This window comes from Engraulis encrasicolus, chromosome 3 (genome assembly GCF_034702125.1).
Source record: "Engraulis encrasicolus isolate BLACKSEA-1 chromosome 3, IST_EnEncr_1.0, whole genome shotgun sequence".
Taxonomy (NCBI): Eukaryota; Metazoa; Chordata; class Actinopteri; order Clupeiformes; family Engraulidae; genus Engraulis; species Engraulis encrasicolus.
In genome coordinates, this window is record NC_085859.1 from 49306693 (window position 1) to 49325527 (window position 18835).

The 18835-nt window shown below is 40.9% G+C and overlaps 1 protein-coding gene and 1 long non-coding RNA gene across 2 annotated transcripts; one reads left to right on the forward strand and one right to left on the reverse strand.

Moving 5' to 3' along the window:
- The first annotated feature begins 1810 nt into the window (after positions 1–1810).
- Positions 1811–13293, forward strand: ppef2a (protein phosphatase with EF-hand domain 2a). Its single transcript, XM_063195616.1, has 16 exons — positions 1811–1823; positions 1925–2623; positions 3281–3335; positions 4115–4290; positions 4775–4889; positions 5894–5940; positions 6066–6232; positions 6468–6504; positions 6874–7023; positions 7372–7704; positions 9351–9536; positions 10204–10346; positions 10915–11021; positions 11730–11893; positions 12076–12163; positions 12335–13293. Exons 2-16 carry the CDS (start codon positions 2366–2368, stop codon positions 12571–12573), a joined length of 2265 nt encoding a protein of 754 aa, XP_063051686.1. The 5' UTR covers positions 1811–1823; positions 1925–2365; the 3' UTR covers positions 12574–13293.
- Positions 2518–3664, reverse strand: LOC134446279 (uncharacterized). Its single transcript, XR_010034392.1, has 3 exons — positions 3421–3664; positions 2693–2752; positions 2518–2600 (listed from the first exon to the last, which is right to left on the reverse strand). It is a non-coding gene; the product is annotated as an uncharacterized LOC134446279 (long non-coding RNA).
- Positions 13294–18835: the final 5542 nt, after the last annotated feature.

Genomic DNA, 18835 nt, shown 5'->3' on the forward strand with positions numbered 1-18835 from the left:
AATACCACCAAATGGAGGTGGTCGCTGTTGACATGGTCTTCAAAATGGCCTGAGGAGGCTCTAATGGTTGTCGTTTCTGTCGGATCCTAAACATGATGGGGATATACAAAGGATAAACTGTGGCACTTGAGAGACTGTTGACCAGAAGAATAAAACAGGTAAGGATTGTTTTTCACATTTAGAGAGATATATTTTTAGGGAGTGAGTGATGCTCTATTTTATGATGTTTCAATCTGAATCTTATGCAATCTCCCCTTTCTTGTGAAATATAAATAGCACAAGTCTATTGAATTGACTTGAATTGATGAAAGTTGTTTGTCTGACTTTGCTTGGGGTGGTTGTAAAGCAGCAATATTTAATTTTCTGGTATATTCTTCTTTTTTCAGTTAAGGTTGCCTTTATCAGATGCTTGAGTTTGGTCAGCCATGACCTCATAGTTTTACCTAATGGTTATTGTCAGTATGTAATGCCACACCTGTGTATATCATTATACAGACACTGAAGGCAAATCTTCACAATCAAGCCATTTGTCTCCTGGCATTTAACCATTGATCACACTGTGTCCAAAATGTTCCAGTTGGCACCAAATACAGCCACAGTATATGCATGTGTTACTATTAATAGGTTATCTTACAGTCAGGTGCCTTGCCTTTACATGAGAGACATTCTGCTGAAGGCTACCTGTTAACCGTTCACGGAAATGCCGGGCATGATGCTGTCGTCGGGTTGGCACCAAATTAGCTATATTTGCTCCTATTAATAGGCTGTCTCTTAGTCAGGTGCCTTGTCTTATATGCCTGAGAGGCACCTCATGACTGGAGAGAAGTCATTTCTGCTGAGAGTTGACTGTTAATCTTTCATAGAAATCAAGAAGGTAGTTGTTGTCGTCAACAGGGAAGCCGACAAGGGGTGTCTAAGGGGTCAGTTGCGCCGGGCCCAGGGAGATGAGGGGCCCAGGTTTGGGTCCTTGTTACATTGTTTGTTTTGAGTGGGGGGGGGGCTTTCAGTTGACTTAGTCCTGGGCCCGGCAAAAGCTGCCAGCGGCCCTGGATGAAAACGAGGTAAAGCGGTTGGATTGAGGTCAGTCCAAAAGGTCAGTATTAGAGCGGGCTGCGGTCAGATTAAGGCGACGTCTTGAATCTCATTACTGAAGCAGGAAGTACATCACGGCTCCTCAGCTTTCACATGCCACCAGTCAATTGGCCCACTTTGGGAATCTGTTTGTTTTTCCAGAGTATTTATGGTTTTCAGGTTCAGAGTTTGTGTGTTTGTGTGTTTATGAATTATGATTTTACATTATTTCCTTGCAAGCAAGCCAGAGTGAATTTTCTTTTTAAAGGTGCAATATAGGAAATGTAAAATATAAAACGGTTGTGTTACCAGATATTATGGAAACATGACAAAGTGAAATATTGACCTGATACCTGAGCGAGCCTGATGACGCACTGAGGCGAAACGCGTTGTTCGCTCTAATAAAACGAGCATAAAGTTAAGAAAGTGTGCGGTAGACTTCTTTCTTTTAAAGTGAAATATTGACTTCAATACAGAACAGGGCATTTGCCAACAGCAAGTTCCATTCATGTTTCATTTTTGTGTGTGTTTCTCTCCATTCACTCACTATCTCTGCTGCCAGGACCAATGCTTTACAGAATTTATTTTCAAAAAGATTTCAATCACTGTTGATCACAGTCATACGAACATGCAGGTCTGCCTAGGCTAGGCCTACCATTAACAGCCCATGATCTGTCTTTCCTTCTACAGGAATATGGGATCCATTGTGACAACAGCAAGTGACCACCACAATAAAAAAGAAGATGACAAAGGTGACAGCCTGATCATTTTTTTTGTAATGTTTTATGATTCATTTGAAAATCCAGTGACAAACGTAATGCAACTTTGTACTTTTCCTTTTGTTCTGTTGCAGATGCTGCAGTTGTGGTCACAGGTAATTCCACAAATTTAAATCTTTTTTCCAAATTGCTTACAGCATTTAAGAGACCTGTAACACAAACTGCATAATTTTAACCCTTCTGTCAGTTTTCTTTCTTATGGTAAATATCTCAAAAGTGGCTTACTTGATTAAAAGCTAATTCAATGTTTTTTTTCCCCTCCCCTCAACCATACAACATCAATAAGCGGCGACATGTGAGCTTCTTAATGTTTATTGACGCAATATACAGTATTGCTTACTGTAGCCTAGCAATAGCATTATGCATAGGCCTATGTTGTTTTTTTTGCATATTAGTGTTTAGTTTTTATTATTTGTATTCATTGTTATTCATTGTCTTTGTTGTTTGTTGATGTAATGATGTTGCTGTGCCTGTGCCTCTAGGATAGGACGAGTCTTTACTTTATTTGCACTCTAATGTTTGTCTTGCTTGTGGCAGTGATAAAATATAGTTTCGACGGCAGTGTACATACGTCTAGAATGGTACGTGTGAATAAATTGACAACAAAGCCAACTTTGACTGGAACTCCTTCATGTCCTCCATCAGCTATGCGGGCCGCCTTGCTGATTCAGCGCTGGTACAGGCAGTATGTGGCTCGCATGGAGATGAGGAGACGATACACATGGAACATCTTCCAATCCATGGAGTATGCTGGGGAACAGGACCAGATCAAGGTGATTAGCATAACAAGAACAATACATAACATGTATTCAATGTGTCAAGCAAAATCAATCATTTCTTACCTCAAACAAATGAGGTTGTGTGTTTCGGTCATGTGGGGTTTTTTTTGTCTGCCTGTTTGTCTGTCAGCAGGATAAAAGTTATGAACGGATTTTGATTACATTTTGTGGAGTTGTTGGAAATGACAACCGGAACAAGTGATTCAATTTTGGTGGTGATCTGGATCACAATGTGGGTCCGGGATTTTAAAAAAAGATTCTTTGCCATTGCGGGATAGGCCAAATTTTGACGTTTCAGTTTTTAACTCCACGAACACAAAACAGACAGACTTGGGGAAAAAAGGGGGTAACATAGTCAAAGGTTCTATCAAACAGCTTCCTTGGCGGAAGTCTGCACTCTCTGAGTGCATCTTTAGTTTGGCATGTTTTCGCAAACTTCTTATTCACTGCCAATAAGGCCTTTATTATCAATATAATCGAAACAATGCCCTTGTAGGCCCTTAACATATATAAGTCGCTTTTACAGACAGTTATTAGGCATGTATTTGTGCCTAACATTGGCAATGTATTCTAGTGTCACCCAATTCATAACATGTAAAAACAGCACATCCACCAATTCTGTTTTATCCATTTTCTCTTTTCTTTGTCCAGCTTTATAACTTCCTGGGCTACATGGTGGACAACTACCACCCAGCAAGCAGTGAAAGTAAGTCTGTTTCTCCTTCAGATCTGTACGCAAGCAGGCACTCAAAGATAATTCCAATTCCAATTTCAGCATGCAGTTTGCTCACCCTTAACTTGTCAGATGAGGCGCCATTTTGTTCAGCCCTACACGAGGTCCTGGCCATTCTTATGGGAGCCCGGTTTAAAAATGTAATGTCTTAACATGCTCCAATTATCATACCAAAAGTTATTGCTGAGTTGAGAGGTGTCTGTTGATGTTGCTTAAACCTTGGGGTGGTATTTGTACTTACCCTAATTTCATACATACCAATGGTACGGAATAGCCGAATTGAGAAAAGATTACTGGTGGGAAATGTCTTCGAAATGTGCAACTGATTTTACAGAATGTTTGGTCATGACCTGTAATCTGCTCGTTATGCGTCATCCTTCACCACCTCCCTCTTTTCCTTATTGGTTGTTGGGCAAATTAGTAACCCCGTCCCAGAAGTGCAGATTCAGGCATAACATTTAGGGAAATGTGACTTGAGCAGAAGTTTATGGATGACAAGACCAGGCTGGAGAGATGGTGCAAGACAATAACTGTGCTCCTCTAAAGGAGGCCAACTAGCAGAGTGTGGCGTGGAACGTTAGTAAACCTCCCTCCCGAAGCCTCATACAGTATTGGTAGCGCTGGGCTATGGGACTAGTCCTTAAGCTCAGCGGTATTGTGCTGGAGGAGGTGGTGAGTTCAAGACCCAGAGGGGGGGACGGACTGCGCTGGAACACGTCGGGTTACACTCCCTCTCTCCTCATCTGTTACAGGGAACCTGATCTCCCATATCTTCAGAGAGAATGAGGTGTGTCGGGACGCGGAGTGGGAGAGATATTTCTCCTACGAAAACATTGACGTCCCTGAGATCTATTCTGGCCCACGGCTCACCTTCCCACTGACAGTCAGTGTAGTAGAAAATCTCGTGGAAGCCTTCAAGAATAAGCAGGTGGGTCCTCATGTGTTGTATTGCTTTGTTTTTGCTACATCAATCAAAAAGTGGACAAGGAGCAGCAGCTGCATGTATTATTCTTGTATTAGTCTTGTTTAGTGTGCTGTTTCAGCTGTGAAATAAAATCAACATACACAATTCCTTGTGCATCACAGCAATATTATGATTAATCAGTATAATTTATTCATGGCCAGATGGCCAACAAAAAGTATGCTTCTTGCACTTTTTCGTTAAGGCATAGTAAGGGATGAAGACTTACGTTTTAGAACAATCTCTCTGTCAGAATAATTGATGTGATTTTTTGCAAACGTTCGTATACTACTGTATGTTGTCACAAGAGCCATCTGTTAAAAAGATATTTTAAACAGTACGGCAGCTTGATTGACACTGTGGTTTGGCACTCAAATGTTGACATGACATAAGTGAAAGATGATACAGAAGTGTTTTCTAATGTACTGTAACTTGTTCTCATTTCTTGTAGCAACTACACTCGCGATATGTTCTTCAGCTTCTCTTGGAGACCTGGAAACTTCTCAGAGCCCTGCCAAATGTCAGCCGAGTGTCAACCTGCCAAAGCAAAGAGATCACTATCTGTGGTAAGAGTACCACAGGAAACATTTGTGTTAAGGTTTTTTTGCCCGTTTCTGCCTTTATTGAGATAGGAAAGTGATGAATGGGACCGGAAATGAGAGAGATGGGGGAGGACTGGCACATGACCCGGGACGGACTGGAACCCCATGGGCAACAGCCCACACAACTCGGATCACAGCGCGGGTCATCCCCACCACGTAATCATTTAATACCGTGGAGTCAAATCTGAAATGCTTTCAAATATCTGGGTCTCACCATTGACTACACTTCAATGTACATGTCACCATCACACAGAAATGTGCAAAGCAGATGTTTGTCTGTCCTTAATACAAACTGAGATCACTTTCTGTTACACTCGTTTCATTCTGCTACTCTACAAAAGCACCCTCCAACCCCTTCTACTCTACAGCTCTCCCTGTTCCTTAGGAATATGTCACCAACTAGGACAACCTCATGGGGGCGCGGTAGCTGCCTGAGCTGAGACGCCATACCGTTACGCTGGCGACCCAGGTTCGATTATGGCCTGAGGTCCTTTGCCAGTCCTTCCGTCTCTCTCTCCTGACTCGTTTCTTGTCTCTCTCTCACTGTCCTATCTCAAATAAAGGCATATCAGCCCCATCAAAATACAGAGGTGTCAAAAGTAAAAGTAAAAAAAGAAACAGTTTCTTTCCAACACAAGTAACTTATCTGAGTAACCAGTAGACCTGTGTACTTGTCTTACGATTAGCTAACTCTGCACTGGTTGGATCAAAATTGTGGTGGGTCCTTGTTAGGTTTTTCAGTAATAACACAGTCTATCTCTCTCATTAGATACAGTGAGTAAATTATGTAATAGCTATAGAATGCCATGTGCTAGTGTTGTAATTACATCACAAAAGTACTTTTACTTTTGACATCTCTGCCAAAATGTCACACTTAGCATACAAGACAATACACCTTCCCATCTCTCAGTCTCACTAATGCCAATGACACAGCAATGAATAAAACCGACACATACTTTTATTTTCAGGTGATTTACATGGACAATTGGAGGATTTGTTATTCATATTTTACAAGGTAAGGTTTACATGAACACATTGTTCTGTGAAATACGTACATGGAATATGTCACTGTGAAAGTTTGTGTCCTTAACCTCTTTCAATCTTCCCTAACCTCTTCTCTCTCGCCTCTCTGCTCTGTAGAACGGCATGCCGTCGCTGGAAAGGACATATGTTTTTAACGGAGACTTTGTGGACCGAGGCAAGGACTCCATTGAGATTCTCCTCATCCTCTTCGCCTTCTTACTCGTGTATCCAGGCGACGTACACCTCAACCGGGGGAACCATGAAGACCACATTATCAACTTACGGTAAGTCTCTCACATTTAAAATGTGCCGGACTCTGTAACAAAATGAAGAATGAAGTACTGTACATGAAAACCTGTCTTGTGTGCTATTCACATAAGACAGAACAGCAAAATGTTCAGATTTTGAAGATAAATCATGGAAGTTGTTATTTTATTCTCTTTAAATTAAAAACCAAAGACTCGCATGCACTCAATATTCTTGTAATTGTATTAATATACTTCAATCTTACACTCTTAGGTATGGATTCACTAAAGAAGTACTTGGAAAATACAAGGTATGATTTTACTTAGACCTTTGTGCAAATATGAAAGAAATGTAATAATGACCTAATCAGCAACCGGTACATCTGCTTTCAACCTGCTATTATTTTATTTGACTTAGGCCTATAAGACCATTTCCACTCATGGCTCATTTGGGCCATAATACAGGTTTGATGATTAAGACACATTTCAGAAAGTAAAATCGTGTAAAAAGAAAATCAAAAAGAAAATCGAGAAAGTCTTGCCATTTTGTAAGATAGTGCATTGTTTTGTTTTGTGGAATTCCGTTTGAACTGAGAGTTGACTGCAAAAATGACTATAAAAATCCTGGCATAATAGTCATAATTCATTGAACATTTTCTGGAATGACCTCATCTTCACAGCTACACGGCAAAAGGATTTTGAAACTGCTTCAGAAGATTTTCAGCTGGTTACCCTTGGCAACAATAATTGACCAGAAGGTGCTGGTCGTGCATGGCGGCATCTCAGATACCACTGACCTGGGACTACTCACTAAAATCGACAGACACCGAGTATGTAAACCACATACTGTATGTGCAGTACATACGTACTGTACATGCATACTATACATACATACAATAGGCCTGCACACTTACATGCATAGCTACATACATGCATATAATACAGACATACATACAGGGTGTCCCAAACAATTATGCACACTTAAAATCATTGAAAAGAGGGTCTTTATGAAAATCGATATACTTTTTGAAGTGTAATAGAATTTATTCAAGTTATTGTCTTGTCTTTGCCTATTCTGAATGTGATATCTTACGTCTAGCAAAGCCAGGGAGGTGGGTCTTCATTATCATGTACTGCATGTGTGTAATGTTATGCATCTGTGTCGTATCTGTTTCAAGTACATATCAGCTCTGAGGCCACCAAAGAAGAAGAGCCCTGCAGCACAGTCGTCTCTCGATTCAGAGTGTGACAACGACTCAGTTGTCGTCACTTTCAACAAGAGACGGTCCTCCGTGCACAGCAACAGCGTGAGCCTCTTTGGCCCTCGCGAAAGTTTCCAGAGGCGCTCCATACAGGATTTACGTCTGTCTGTCGAGGAGGAGGGGGACCCACAGACACAGCCAGGCTCAGGCCCCCAGCCCAGAGGCTCCATTCAGCCTCCACCCCAGGCATCCCTAGATTCCTCGGACGCCATCAGCGTAGTGGAAGCTGTTGATGACGAGTGGAAACAGGTCTCTTCTAATATTCAAATGCCATAGCCTACTTAATTTCTGGTCTTGTGTTGACAGTGCCCCATGTTTAATCCCCTGGAGTCTAAGGCCTTTCAGGGATTTTGAGGCAGTTTGCAACACTTTGACATTTTCAAGTATTTCAATTAACTGTAAACATATATGCAAAAGTGGCAGATATGGTTGTATTCTGAAAAGCCTAACAAAAAATAATATGAGGGTACAGGTTTTAGAGGTCTTCAAACAGTGCAAGAAAACGCACTTTAAATATATCTAACCAAGTCTTGAAATTTGAACATTGTGAATAAAAGTGTTAGCAGCATAAACGTGAAAAGAGCATTTAGAAATGTTTTGTTGTTTCCACACAAAGTGTGAAAAAGTAAATGTAAGTCAAGCATTGTAAATGACCCAGGGCCATAGGTCCATGTCCTAAGGGTTTGACCCAGGCTGAGGCAAATATTTTGGGGCTGAAGATGACCAGCATCCCGGTGGTATTGAAGGTTGGCAACCACGCCCCCACGCCTTATTTGGCTCGCACAGCATGTGTGTTCTCAGTCCAATCGCAATGCTTTCTTTTCCCCAGCTGTTTATTCAGATTTAAGTGAAAGTGCCATGTACACACGTCACGAAATAATTTTAACTCTGATCTATTTAATTCAGAATCAATACATCGGATTTAAAAACATCATGTAAACGTAGCGAGGCCACACCTCCTACATACTCTGAAGCAGGAGTATCAAACTCAAATTGACTGAGGGCCAAAATCAAAATATGGTACACAGGCCAAGCTACTCTATATATTTTTTAAATGTACTATAATTGTGCATGCATGCACTTAATAATCAGTTAAATTTCACACACACTCTTTCCCATTATATATGGTAGTTAACCATCCTTGCATAAAATATTGTGTTCCCTAGGAATGTAAGCCATTTCATTGGTCTGGGCCCAGTCATATTCCTGTGATGCACAATATTTCATGTTCAACTCTTCTTACACTGCACATTAATGGTGTATGTGGGCCAACTTTAATATACATTTGAAATGATCTCGCAGGCCGAATAAAATGGCTCCATGGGCCAGATTTGGCAGATTTGACATCCCTGCTCTAAATGGACCTTTTCTGAGATAACAGTGGATTGAGAAATATTTCAATTAATTCTCATACATTTCCATACATTCTCAAAATTCTCTAAAAGTCTATGCAAAGTTTCTGATTTGAAATTTCTCGGAGCAAAGTTTCCATGGAAATTTAATGGAAATAATCCACCCCTTTCCAACCCTTAACGTGGTGCTGAACAAACAAAATACTGTAGGCCTACATACGTAGATGTAATATATACAAAATAGTGTATGAAACTAGTTACTTACTGCAGCTTGGCATTTCTTAAGCTTTGTTTAACCCGTTGTGTCCTGAAGACACATACGCTGCATTCAGGTTCTTGAGATTTGAGCTGTTTTATTAACAATGTGGGTAGGTTAGAGCTGAATGAACACATTCTGAGGTAACACGAGGGTCCTAGCTTTTAAATGTAACTCATTTCATGTTTGTATGTTGCTGAGATATTTAGGATTTAATAGGCAGAGGGCACCTTTTTCCAAAAAGGGCTTAGGACAAAATGGGTTAATTGTTGACTGTTGACTTTCAGATCCTGGATATACTGTGGAGTGATCCAATGCCTCAAGACGGGTGTTTGCCCAATGAGCTGCGTGGGGGAGGCTGCTACTGGGGCCCTAACGTGACGGAGGAGTTCCTGACCAGACACAACCTCCAGCTCATCATACGATCGCATGAGTGCAAACAGGAGGGCTACGAGTTCTGCCACAACCGCAAGGTGACCCTTTTAAACCTACTACCTATTTTTTTAAAACCTACTTTTTTCACCTGTTTTTTTTTGCCTGTACTTTTTAAACCTTTCTAACTTGATTACCTATTTAACCTACTGGGGCTGCTGTGGCTTCATGATAGGGAGCTGATCTTTAGATCAGATTGCACGTTTAAATCCCACCATTACAGTACCTCTTCCTACACCTTCATAGCCGAGGTGTCATCTTCCTGAAAAGTCCCTAACCCCACTTTGCTCCAGGGACTATAACCAACACCCTGTTAATAACTTGGAGAAAAGTGTCAGCCAATTGTAATGCAATTTACATTATATCTCATGTGCATCAGAATGATACTTGATACAAAGTCTTTCTCCCTTTTGATCCATTTTCAAAATCCTTGCATCCTGTAAAATGATTCATCTACATGGATCTTAACTCGATTTTCACCAGATGAACATAGAGACATAGAACTTACTTTCATCTTGTGAGATTTGGATTATTACATGCATCAGGCAAAACAGTACTGTATGTAGTAGACATAATAAGTTACTGTGTGTGTGTGTGTGTGTGTGTGTGTGTGTGTGTGTGTGTGTGTGTGTGTGTGTGTGTGTGTGTGTGTGTGTGTGTGTGTGTGTGTGTGTGTGTGTGTGTGTGTCCATGTGTGTGCTTTCACAGGTTCTTACTATTTTCTCTGCATCCAACTACTACGAGGTTGGGAGTAACCGGGGAGCCTACATCAGGCTTGGCCCAGACCTAGTGCCTCATTTCATGCAGTATCAGGCCAGTGATATGACACGGGAGCTTTCTCTCAAGCAGAGGTAACCAGTTCAGTTTACGGCAGTGCTTTGAATCGATTGAAATTTGTAATTAATTGAGTTTAAAGGTATCAGAGAAGAGTATCAGAACTTTTTCTGAAGTGTTTTTCCACCATACTGATTGAAATCCTCTTTGCACCCATATTGCAAGCATTAAATTAGAGGGTTTGCCACAACAACTAAACATTTTAGTCAACCCAAAAGTGAAAAATGGTGGGAAACCACCTTGCATGGATCAGGACCAATCATGCATTGGTCAGTCAAAATGTTTGGATATGGATAGGTCCTTCAAACTTCAACTGCCTCTCCTTGTGCACTCCAGTACTTTGGGGTTTTTGTTTTTGGGGGAGGACCAGAAAAAGGTCTGCATAAAGTGCATTTTAATATAGCTTGCTAGAGCCGTTTTTCCAAGATATCGTACCTTGCCTTTAAAAGTCAATCAATTATTGCATATTGCTAAGTTAAATGGTGCAAGTTAATGCGCTTCAGTATTTCATACTGGTTCTAAGGTAAACGTTTACAATATGTACAGGGGAAGTTACAGTCTTTGTTTTCTATGTCTGTGTGGTAGTGTTGGAAAAACGGAACGCGCTGCTCTGAAAGCCCTGAGAGAACAGCTGTTTGTACATAAGACTGAACTCATCAGTGCCTTCCAAGAATATGACAAAGAAAACACAGGTACAAACTTTTTAAAAAACTCCTACACATGTAATACAGAAGACATCCTAACTACAAGTAGCTTACACAGGCCTAGTGAGGGTCACTCACACCATGCACTTCACATCAGGGCTTGACATTAACTTTTTCGCTTTCCGGCCACGTGGCTAGTGGTTTCCCCGAGTCTCTAGCCATCCAGCTATTCTACTAGCCACATTTTTTTTATCATGACGTTGTACATCCAACCTCAGAAGATGAGGTGCTTAGAGCAAGAAGATGAGTGCATGGGTTTCTACATGGAAATAAAACAAACAAATGGAAACTGAGTAACTTAGCTTTTTTCTTGAACTTAAATACAAACAATTGATACAAAAGGGGTAGAATATACACTATTCTGATATGTCAGACCATAGAATAAGCTACCTGCCAAATTGGCTAGCGACACTGAAATTGTTACCAGCCACAGCCCAGTTTTACCAGCATTTGGCTGGTTGGCAGGTGCCAGTGTCAAGCCCTGCTTCACATACTGAAAATGTCCCTCAAACAACTTCTACCATACATCATCTCCCATCCAGTGTGCCCCACATTCTCATCACTGGGGTTCTTTGCACCATGATCACAACTAGCACCCATTTCACAATCTAAATAATGATTAAATAACATCAATCCTTCCATCTACCCATTCATGTGCATCCATGCATTGTCCCTCTCATGTGTTGTCAATGCCAGGCCTCATTGGCCTGAATGACTGGGCCAAAGCAGTGGGGGCGGTGCTGCACATGGATCTCCCCTGGAGGATGCTCCGCTCCCAGCTCATCGTTCTGACTCCAGACAACAAGCTCAACTACATCCGCTGGTTTAGGGAGCTGGCCATTAAGGAACCCAATGTAGAGGTAATAAATATCACACAATTTACACTCAAAAGGAAATGTCAATATCATTATTAGTCACTATGTATTTCCTAGTCTTATAACTTATTTTGTCTCTCTCTCTGTCTGTCTGTCTGTCTGTCTGTCTGTCTGTCTGTCTCTCTCTCTCTCTCTCTCTCTCTCTCTCTCTCTCTCTCTGTGAATAGTCTGTAGAGCAGACCATTTTAGAGACCCTCTACCGGCATCGGTCCACTCTTGAGACAATCTTCAGAATAGTGGACACTGATAACTCAGGTGAGAAAACACAGTACAGTATGTTATCTTAATGCTACGTATGCACAGTACATTTTTGGTCTTTTTTTTACTTCCAAATTTACAGTTTTTAAAAAGTGCACATTGTATCACAGCCACAGTACATTATTGTATTGTAAAATGTCCATTAAAACTCATTTTCTTTACATTCAGGAACCATTTCCTTTGAGGAGTTCCGGGAGACGTGGAGGCTACTGGCCACCTATCTAAAAATGGAAATTTCTGACGAGGCCATTTCAGACCTGGCAGAGAGCATTGACACCAACCACGACGGCAGCATTGATATTGAGGAGTTCATGGGAGCTTTTCGTTTGGTGGATAAAAATCGTCTGGAGCGTGGGCGCAGTGTATTTGCTGCTCCCGTAGACGAACCTCCAGAGGATGGGAGCTGATGCGGAGAGGGGAGTGACATTACTGGGCCCTACGAACAACCAGCTGCCATTTTTTCTGAGGCTTACACCTCTGTCCATATATTTACAAATTCACCAGCATGTGATTTGTAAATGCTGAAAATTGTTTTCAATACCTATATTTATGTAAATCTAATATAAATTATTTTCAGTATTACCATGCTATACGATTTTGTTTTGTTTTCCGTTAAACATCTCAGCATTCAGCTGTAACGCAAGAAGGATGAGGTGCACCTGAGCAAGACACCTAAAAACCAAAACCTTTCCTTGTGTACTCGATTGACTGATGCCTTAGGATATGTATTAATCTGAATATGTAAAAGAAAACATCACTTTGATGTGGCCTAATGGTTAGGAGTTGGTTTAGGTATCAGAGGGTTGCAGGTTTGAGTCCCACCATAACCAGTAGGTTAACAGCTGAAGTGTCCTTGAGCAAGACACCTAGCTCTACATGGCTCCAGGGACTGTAACCAATACCCTGTACCTAAATAAATAAGTCGCTTTGGATAAAAGCATCTGCTAAATGTCATTTACTATGATGTAATGTTTATTATCTGTATGCTATGAGACTAATGAGGACAATGTAGTTCTCCTGTAAATATTAACAAAATACTCAGCTGGCTTAACTTGATTTTTAAAATCGATCACCTCCGTTGGTTATCCCAACAGTTTGTGCAACGTGTGTGTGTGTGTGTGTGTGTGTGTGTGTGTGTGTGTGTGTGTGTGTGTGTGTGTGTGTGTGTGTGTGTGTGTGTGTGTGTGTGTGTGTGTGTGTGTGTGTGTGTGTGTGTGTGTGTGTGTGTGTGTGTGTTTTGTGTGCTGTGAATGAATGTGTCAGAGAACGAATGTAAATTCATGTAGTATGTCAGTTTTTGTATGTGTGAGAGAGAGTGTGTGAGACTAATATCAATGTCTTATTTATATGTTTTAGTTTAACTGCACATTGGAGACTGGTCTAACGCAATTTCAAACTTCTGTGCTAACCGTGTTACATAGATTTTTGACAATAAAGTACACTTGACTTAAACGTGTTGTGTAATCCTTTTTTGTGTTTTGTGAATGTGCTGCACAAAACCTAAGCTGATTGGAACAATAAACAATGATTGGACTTTGAAAACAGTTTTGTTCCAAGGAAAGTGTGTATGGTACTGAACTATAAGATTTGACAGACGTTTGTTGTTTTGCTTTTTTGTGCGGAAATGACAGTAAGGGAATATGTAGACCATCAGAAGTCTAGTGGACATAAGCAAACATAGAGGTGTAGTGAAGGGGAGTTGCCCTGCTGGGAGGACACTACTGAGGCTCGTTGGCATGATATTCTGAGCGCACCCATAACCTGATGGCCACTCCATCACACTGCCTTCCCCTTCAGGAAGCGGACCCATACCCTGGACACACTCATAGTAGTAGGGTTGGAAAGGGGGGTCCACGCGCACCCCCCGGCTTTTTTTACGCCACCTGATTTTTTTGTATCTTTAGAGTGTCTACTTCCAGAATCTGCCAGGTGCCAAGCTGAAATAATGTCCCATGACCTTCCTTTTTATCCATTTAATGCACCTGACAGGAACCCAACAGATTGAAGCAATGACAGAGAATAGGTCATAACTTTTGAAGTAAACTACATACAGAGACAAATTAACACATTTTCCCATACAATATTGACCTGAGGAATGAATTTCAGTTATTGTTTTTGACTTTTGACAACATTTAAACGGCATATTTGCTCAGAAACGGCAATAAAATGACCCAAAATATGTAGACACTCAACTATCTTTTCATTCTTTTGAGTTTTGTTGTCTCTTTTTCACCACCTGCTCTTCCTTTATCATTTGCAGTGTAAATGTGAGTATTATATCGCGTATTAAGCTGAAATTTTGACCCCCAGTCTCCATTTTTGACCCTTTAATGCGCCTGACTGAAACCCAACAGAATGAAACAATGACACAGAATAGGTCATAACTTTTGAAGTAAACCACATACAGAGACAAATTAACACATTTACCCTCACAATATTAACCCGAGGAATGCTATTAAGTTGTTGTCTTTGACCTTTCACAACATTTGAACAGCATTTTTGGTCATAATCAGCAATAAAATGGCCTAAAATACAGTATGTAGACTCTCAAGTATCTTTTCACTCTTGAGTTTTATTGTCTTTTTGTCCACCACCTGCTATTCCTTTATCATTTGCAGTGTAAATGTGACTATTATATCGTGTTTTAGGCTGAAATAATGACCCACAGTCTCCATTTTTAACCTTTTAATGCACCCGACTGGAAACCAGCAGATTGAAACAATGATACAGAATGGGTCATAACTTTGGATGTAAACATCATACAGAGAGATTAACACATTTCCCCATACAATGTTGACCCAATGAATGATATTAAGTTCTTGTCTTTGACATTTGACAACATTTGAACTGCATTTTTGGTCATAATTGGCCATTCAAGTAGGCCTATCTTTTCATTCTTTTGGATTATATTTATTTTTCAACACCTGCTCTTCATTCGTAATTTACATTAAAAAGTGTATTAAGAGTATTAAGCAGGAATAATGACCCACAGGGTTCATTTGTAACCCTTCAATTGACCTGAATGGAACCAACAGATTGCAACAATGATACAATTCATTGGGCAGTCATGGGTAATTTGGGCAGTCATGGGTAAGCAGTTAGAGCGTCAGACTTGTATCCCAAAGGTTGCCGGTTCGACTCCCGACGCGCCAGGTTGGTGGGGGTAATCAACCAGTGCTCTCCCCCATCCTCCTCCATGACTGAGGTACACTGAGCATGGACCCGTCCCGCCGCACTGCTCCCCAGGGGTGCCACTGAGGGCTGCCCCTTTGCACGGGTGAGGCATAAATGCAATTTCATTGTGTGCAGTGTTCACTTGTGTGCTGTGGAGTGCTGTGTCACAATGACAATGGGAGTTGGAGTTTCCCAATGGGCTTTCACTTTATTTCTTTCAATGGAGGTTAACTTTTGAAGTAAACCACAGTACAGAGAAAAGGTGACCCATTTTCCCATACAATACTGTCCCAAGGAATGCAATGAACAATTTTTGGCCTTTTATCAACTTTTAAATGCGCTTCTGCACAAAAACTACCTTTTAAAAAAGCCCTAAAATCTATAGAAATTAAACTGTCATTCTGTTTTGGAGGATCACAGCAGTAAGCAACCCATCCACACTAGTGTTTTGTAGGTGCATGACTACCTGAATAATGCACTATCTTCATCCAAGTGACCAGATTTGTAAAGTTTGTCAGCCATGAGTGTGTTTTACACTGGCATGTTTCTCTGTCCTGTACATTTGGCATAACTAGCCAAACAGTCTATGTCTGCAGAAAAAGGTGAAAGACACATCTTCATGTTACAAATTACATGTGGAGGTTTTGCAATAAGAAAAAGGAAAGAATATATGCACACCACAGATGCTCCCTTGTCGTGAGACACCTGACGAAGACCTTACAGGTCGAGACGTTGTGTGAGCTTTTCACACGTTAAATGATGACAAGGGAGCTGCTGTGGTGTGCGGATAGTCTTTCCTTTTTTCTTGTGTGTTCTTTTATGTCCTGCACCCACGGCAATTGCTTTTTGGGATGTGCCTTTACCTCACATTTTTGAAGGTTTAGCTAATAAGTCTTAAAGAAGCCTCCTTTGTTTCTTGAACCTCTGAATGATGATGGTGCTAGTTGGTTATTAAGTGGAAGATATATTTTGAAAATGAGATACTGTTTCAATCTGAAACTCAATAACATAATCAAATGTATACTTTAAATGAGCAATGAGAAGCACCCAATTAAACTTGAAAGAATGAACAATATTTTAATGCTATTTTTGTCCAGAAATACGGTTTAAACGTTGATGACAGTCCTTCACAAGTGCTTCATTGCATTTCTTGGTTCAGTATTGTATGGAAAATGGGTTAGCTTTTCTTCTCTTTGTGGCTTACTTCAAAAGTAAACCCACACTACGTCTTTTTATTAAGTATTATAAGTTTAAATGTTGTCAAATCAACAACTTAATTTCATTCTTCAGCTTAGTATTGTATATCAAAATGTGTTATTTTATCTCTGTATATAGTTTAAGTCAAAAGTTATGACCCATTCTGTATCATTGTTTCAATCTGCCGGTTTCCAGTCAGGCGCATTAAAAGGTTAAAAATGGAGACTGTGGGTCATTATTTCAGCCTAAAACACGATATAATAGTTACATTTACACTGCAAATGATAAAGGAATAGCAGGTGGTGGACAAAAAGACAATAAAACTCAAAAGAATTAAAAGATACTTGAGAGTCTACATATTTTAGGCCATTTTAGTGCTGATTATGACCAAAACTGCTGTTCAAATGTTGTGAAAGGTCAAAGACAACAACTTAATAGCATTCCTCGGGTTAATATTGTGAGGGTAAATGTGTTAATTTGTCTCTGTATGTGGTTTACTTCAAAAGTTATGACCTATTCTGTGTCATTGTTTCATTCTGTTGGGTTTCAGTCAGGCGCATTAAAGGGTCAAAAATGGAGACTGGGGGTCAAAATTTCAGCTTAATACGCGATATAATACTCACATTTATACTGCAAATGATAAAGGAAGAGCAGGTGGTGAAAAAGAGACAACAAAACTCAAAAGAATGAAAAGATAGTTGAGTGTCTACATATTTTGGGTCATTTTATTGCCGTTTCTGAGCAAATATGCCGTTTAAATGTTGTCAAAAGTAAAAAACAACAACTTAAATGCATTCCTCAGGTCAATATTGTATGGGAAAATGTGTTAATTTGTCTCTGTATGTAGTTTACTTCAAAAGTTATGACCTATTCTCTGTCATTGCTTCAATCTGTTGGGTTCCTGTCAGGTGCATTAAATGGTTAAAAATGAAGGTCATGGGACATTATTTCAGCTTGGCACCTGGCAGATTCTGGAAGTAGACATTCTAAAGATACAAAAAAATCAGGTGGCGTAAAAAAAGCCGGGGGGTGCGCGTGGACCCCCCTTTCCAACCCTACTATAGGCTGTGTCTCAAATCACACATTTGTGTCAGTGCACTGACAGTCAGAGCACAGTGCACACAGTGCACTGAGGTCTTTAGTGCATAGTGTTGGGGAACAAATTGAGCACTATGCACTGTGCCCTCACTGGAAGTGACTGCTGAGCATGGCATTAGCTCGCCAAAATACGAGTTGGCTACTGTTTACAATGCACAGTGTCTGGTGCTTGTATTTCCATGTCATTCACCCCAAAGGACAACAATCACACATACAATACTTTGGTTGGCATACAAAGGTTGGTGTCCCATCGACATTACTTACAGAATTAGGAGACTGTTGACCAAACTCTTCTACTGAACTGAATGCCACATTTCCTCCGTGTCATTGTCAACATGGCCGCCGTTTAGTGCACGCAGTGTCCATCATTCTGCACTGCATTTTTCCGCCATTGTTAGGGGATCATCCTGGCACTTTCAGTGCACTGGCTCAACTGAAATTTTCAGCGTGAGCGCCCTAGGCACTGAAAAACAGTGCCCGAAGTGCACAAGTGCGTGATTTGAGACACAGCCAATGTGTCCCTCACATTCCACCTATCATACTTTGCCCATTACAGGATGCCCCACAATCCATGCTGGGGTCCCTCGCACCCAGGTTATCCATCCTGGGGTCCATCATATGGCTAACACAGCTGGGTGCGCCTCTGATGAGCTCACGACTGGTCATCCCACTTCTGACACCATAGCAAAGGGGAGTAGAGTTGCCCTGCCAGGTCTAAAACCCAGATCTTCTAGGGTAGGCCTACTAAACTGGGTCCCTGACCGCTACACCAAGGAGCCAGATTCATTTGTGTTACAGTCAGAGAGCGTACCCACAAAGTGATGGCCACTTTATCTTATCACAATGGGTGTATTGGCTCTATGTTGGGAAAGGTTTTACTGCAGGTCCTGGGACTGAGCACTGCGGAGGGACTGCATGACAGTCGATGACAGCCCCCGACAGCTTCACGCAGACCTTGGGTCTTTCCCAAAGCCTAGGCCAGTGTCCTTCCAAGTGTATCAGCCTAATTAGTCATGCCCAGTGATTGGATACTTTTTGGTGAACTCTACAGAATATCCAATCACTGGGTGTGACTAATAAAGAGTATCCAATCACTGGGCATGACTAATTCGGCTGATACACTTGGTAGGACACTGGCCTAGGTTTTGAGAAAGACCCCTTGTCTGAGAGTATGAGTGCAACTTAATATGGGACCTTGCC

What these genes read in the sequence shown, in the direction of transcription:
- ppef2a (XM_063195616.1), top strand. Translation starts at nt 2,366, where the DNA reads ATGTTTGTCTTGCTTGTGGCAGTGATAAAATATAGTTTCGACGGCAGT. An exon ending in CCACCCAGCAAGCAGTGAAA is followed by an intron (nt 3,336 to 4,114) that starts GTAAGTCTGTTT and finishes CATCTGTTACAG; the next exon opens with GGAACCTGATCTCCCATATC. An exon ending in TTGATGACGAGTGGAAACAG is followed by an intron (nt 7,705 to 9,350) that starts GTCTCTTCTAAT and finishes GTTGACTTTCAG; the next exon opens with ATCCTGGATATACTGTGGAG.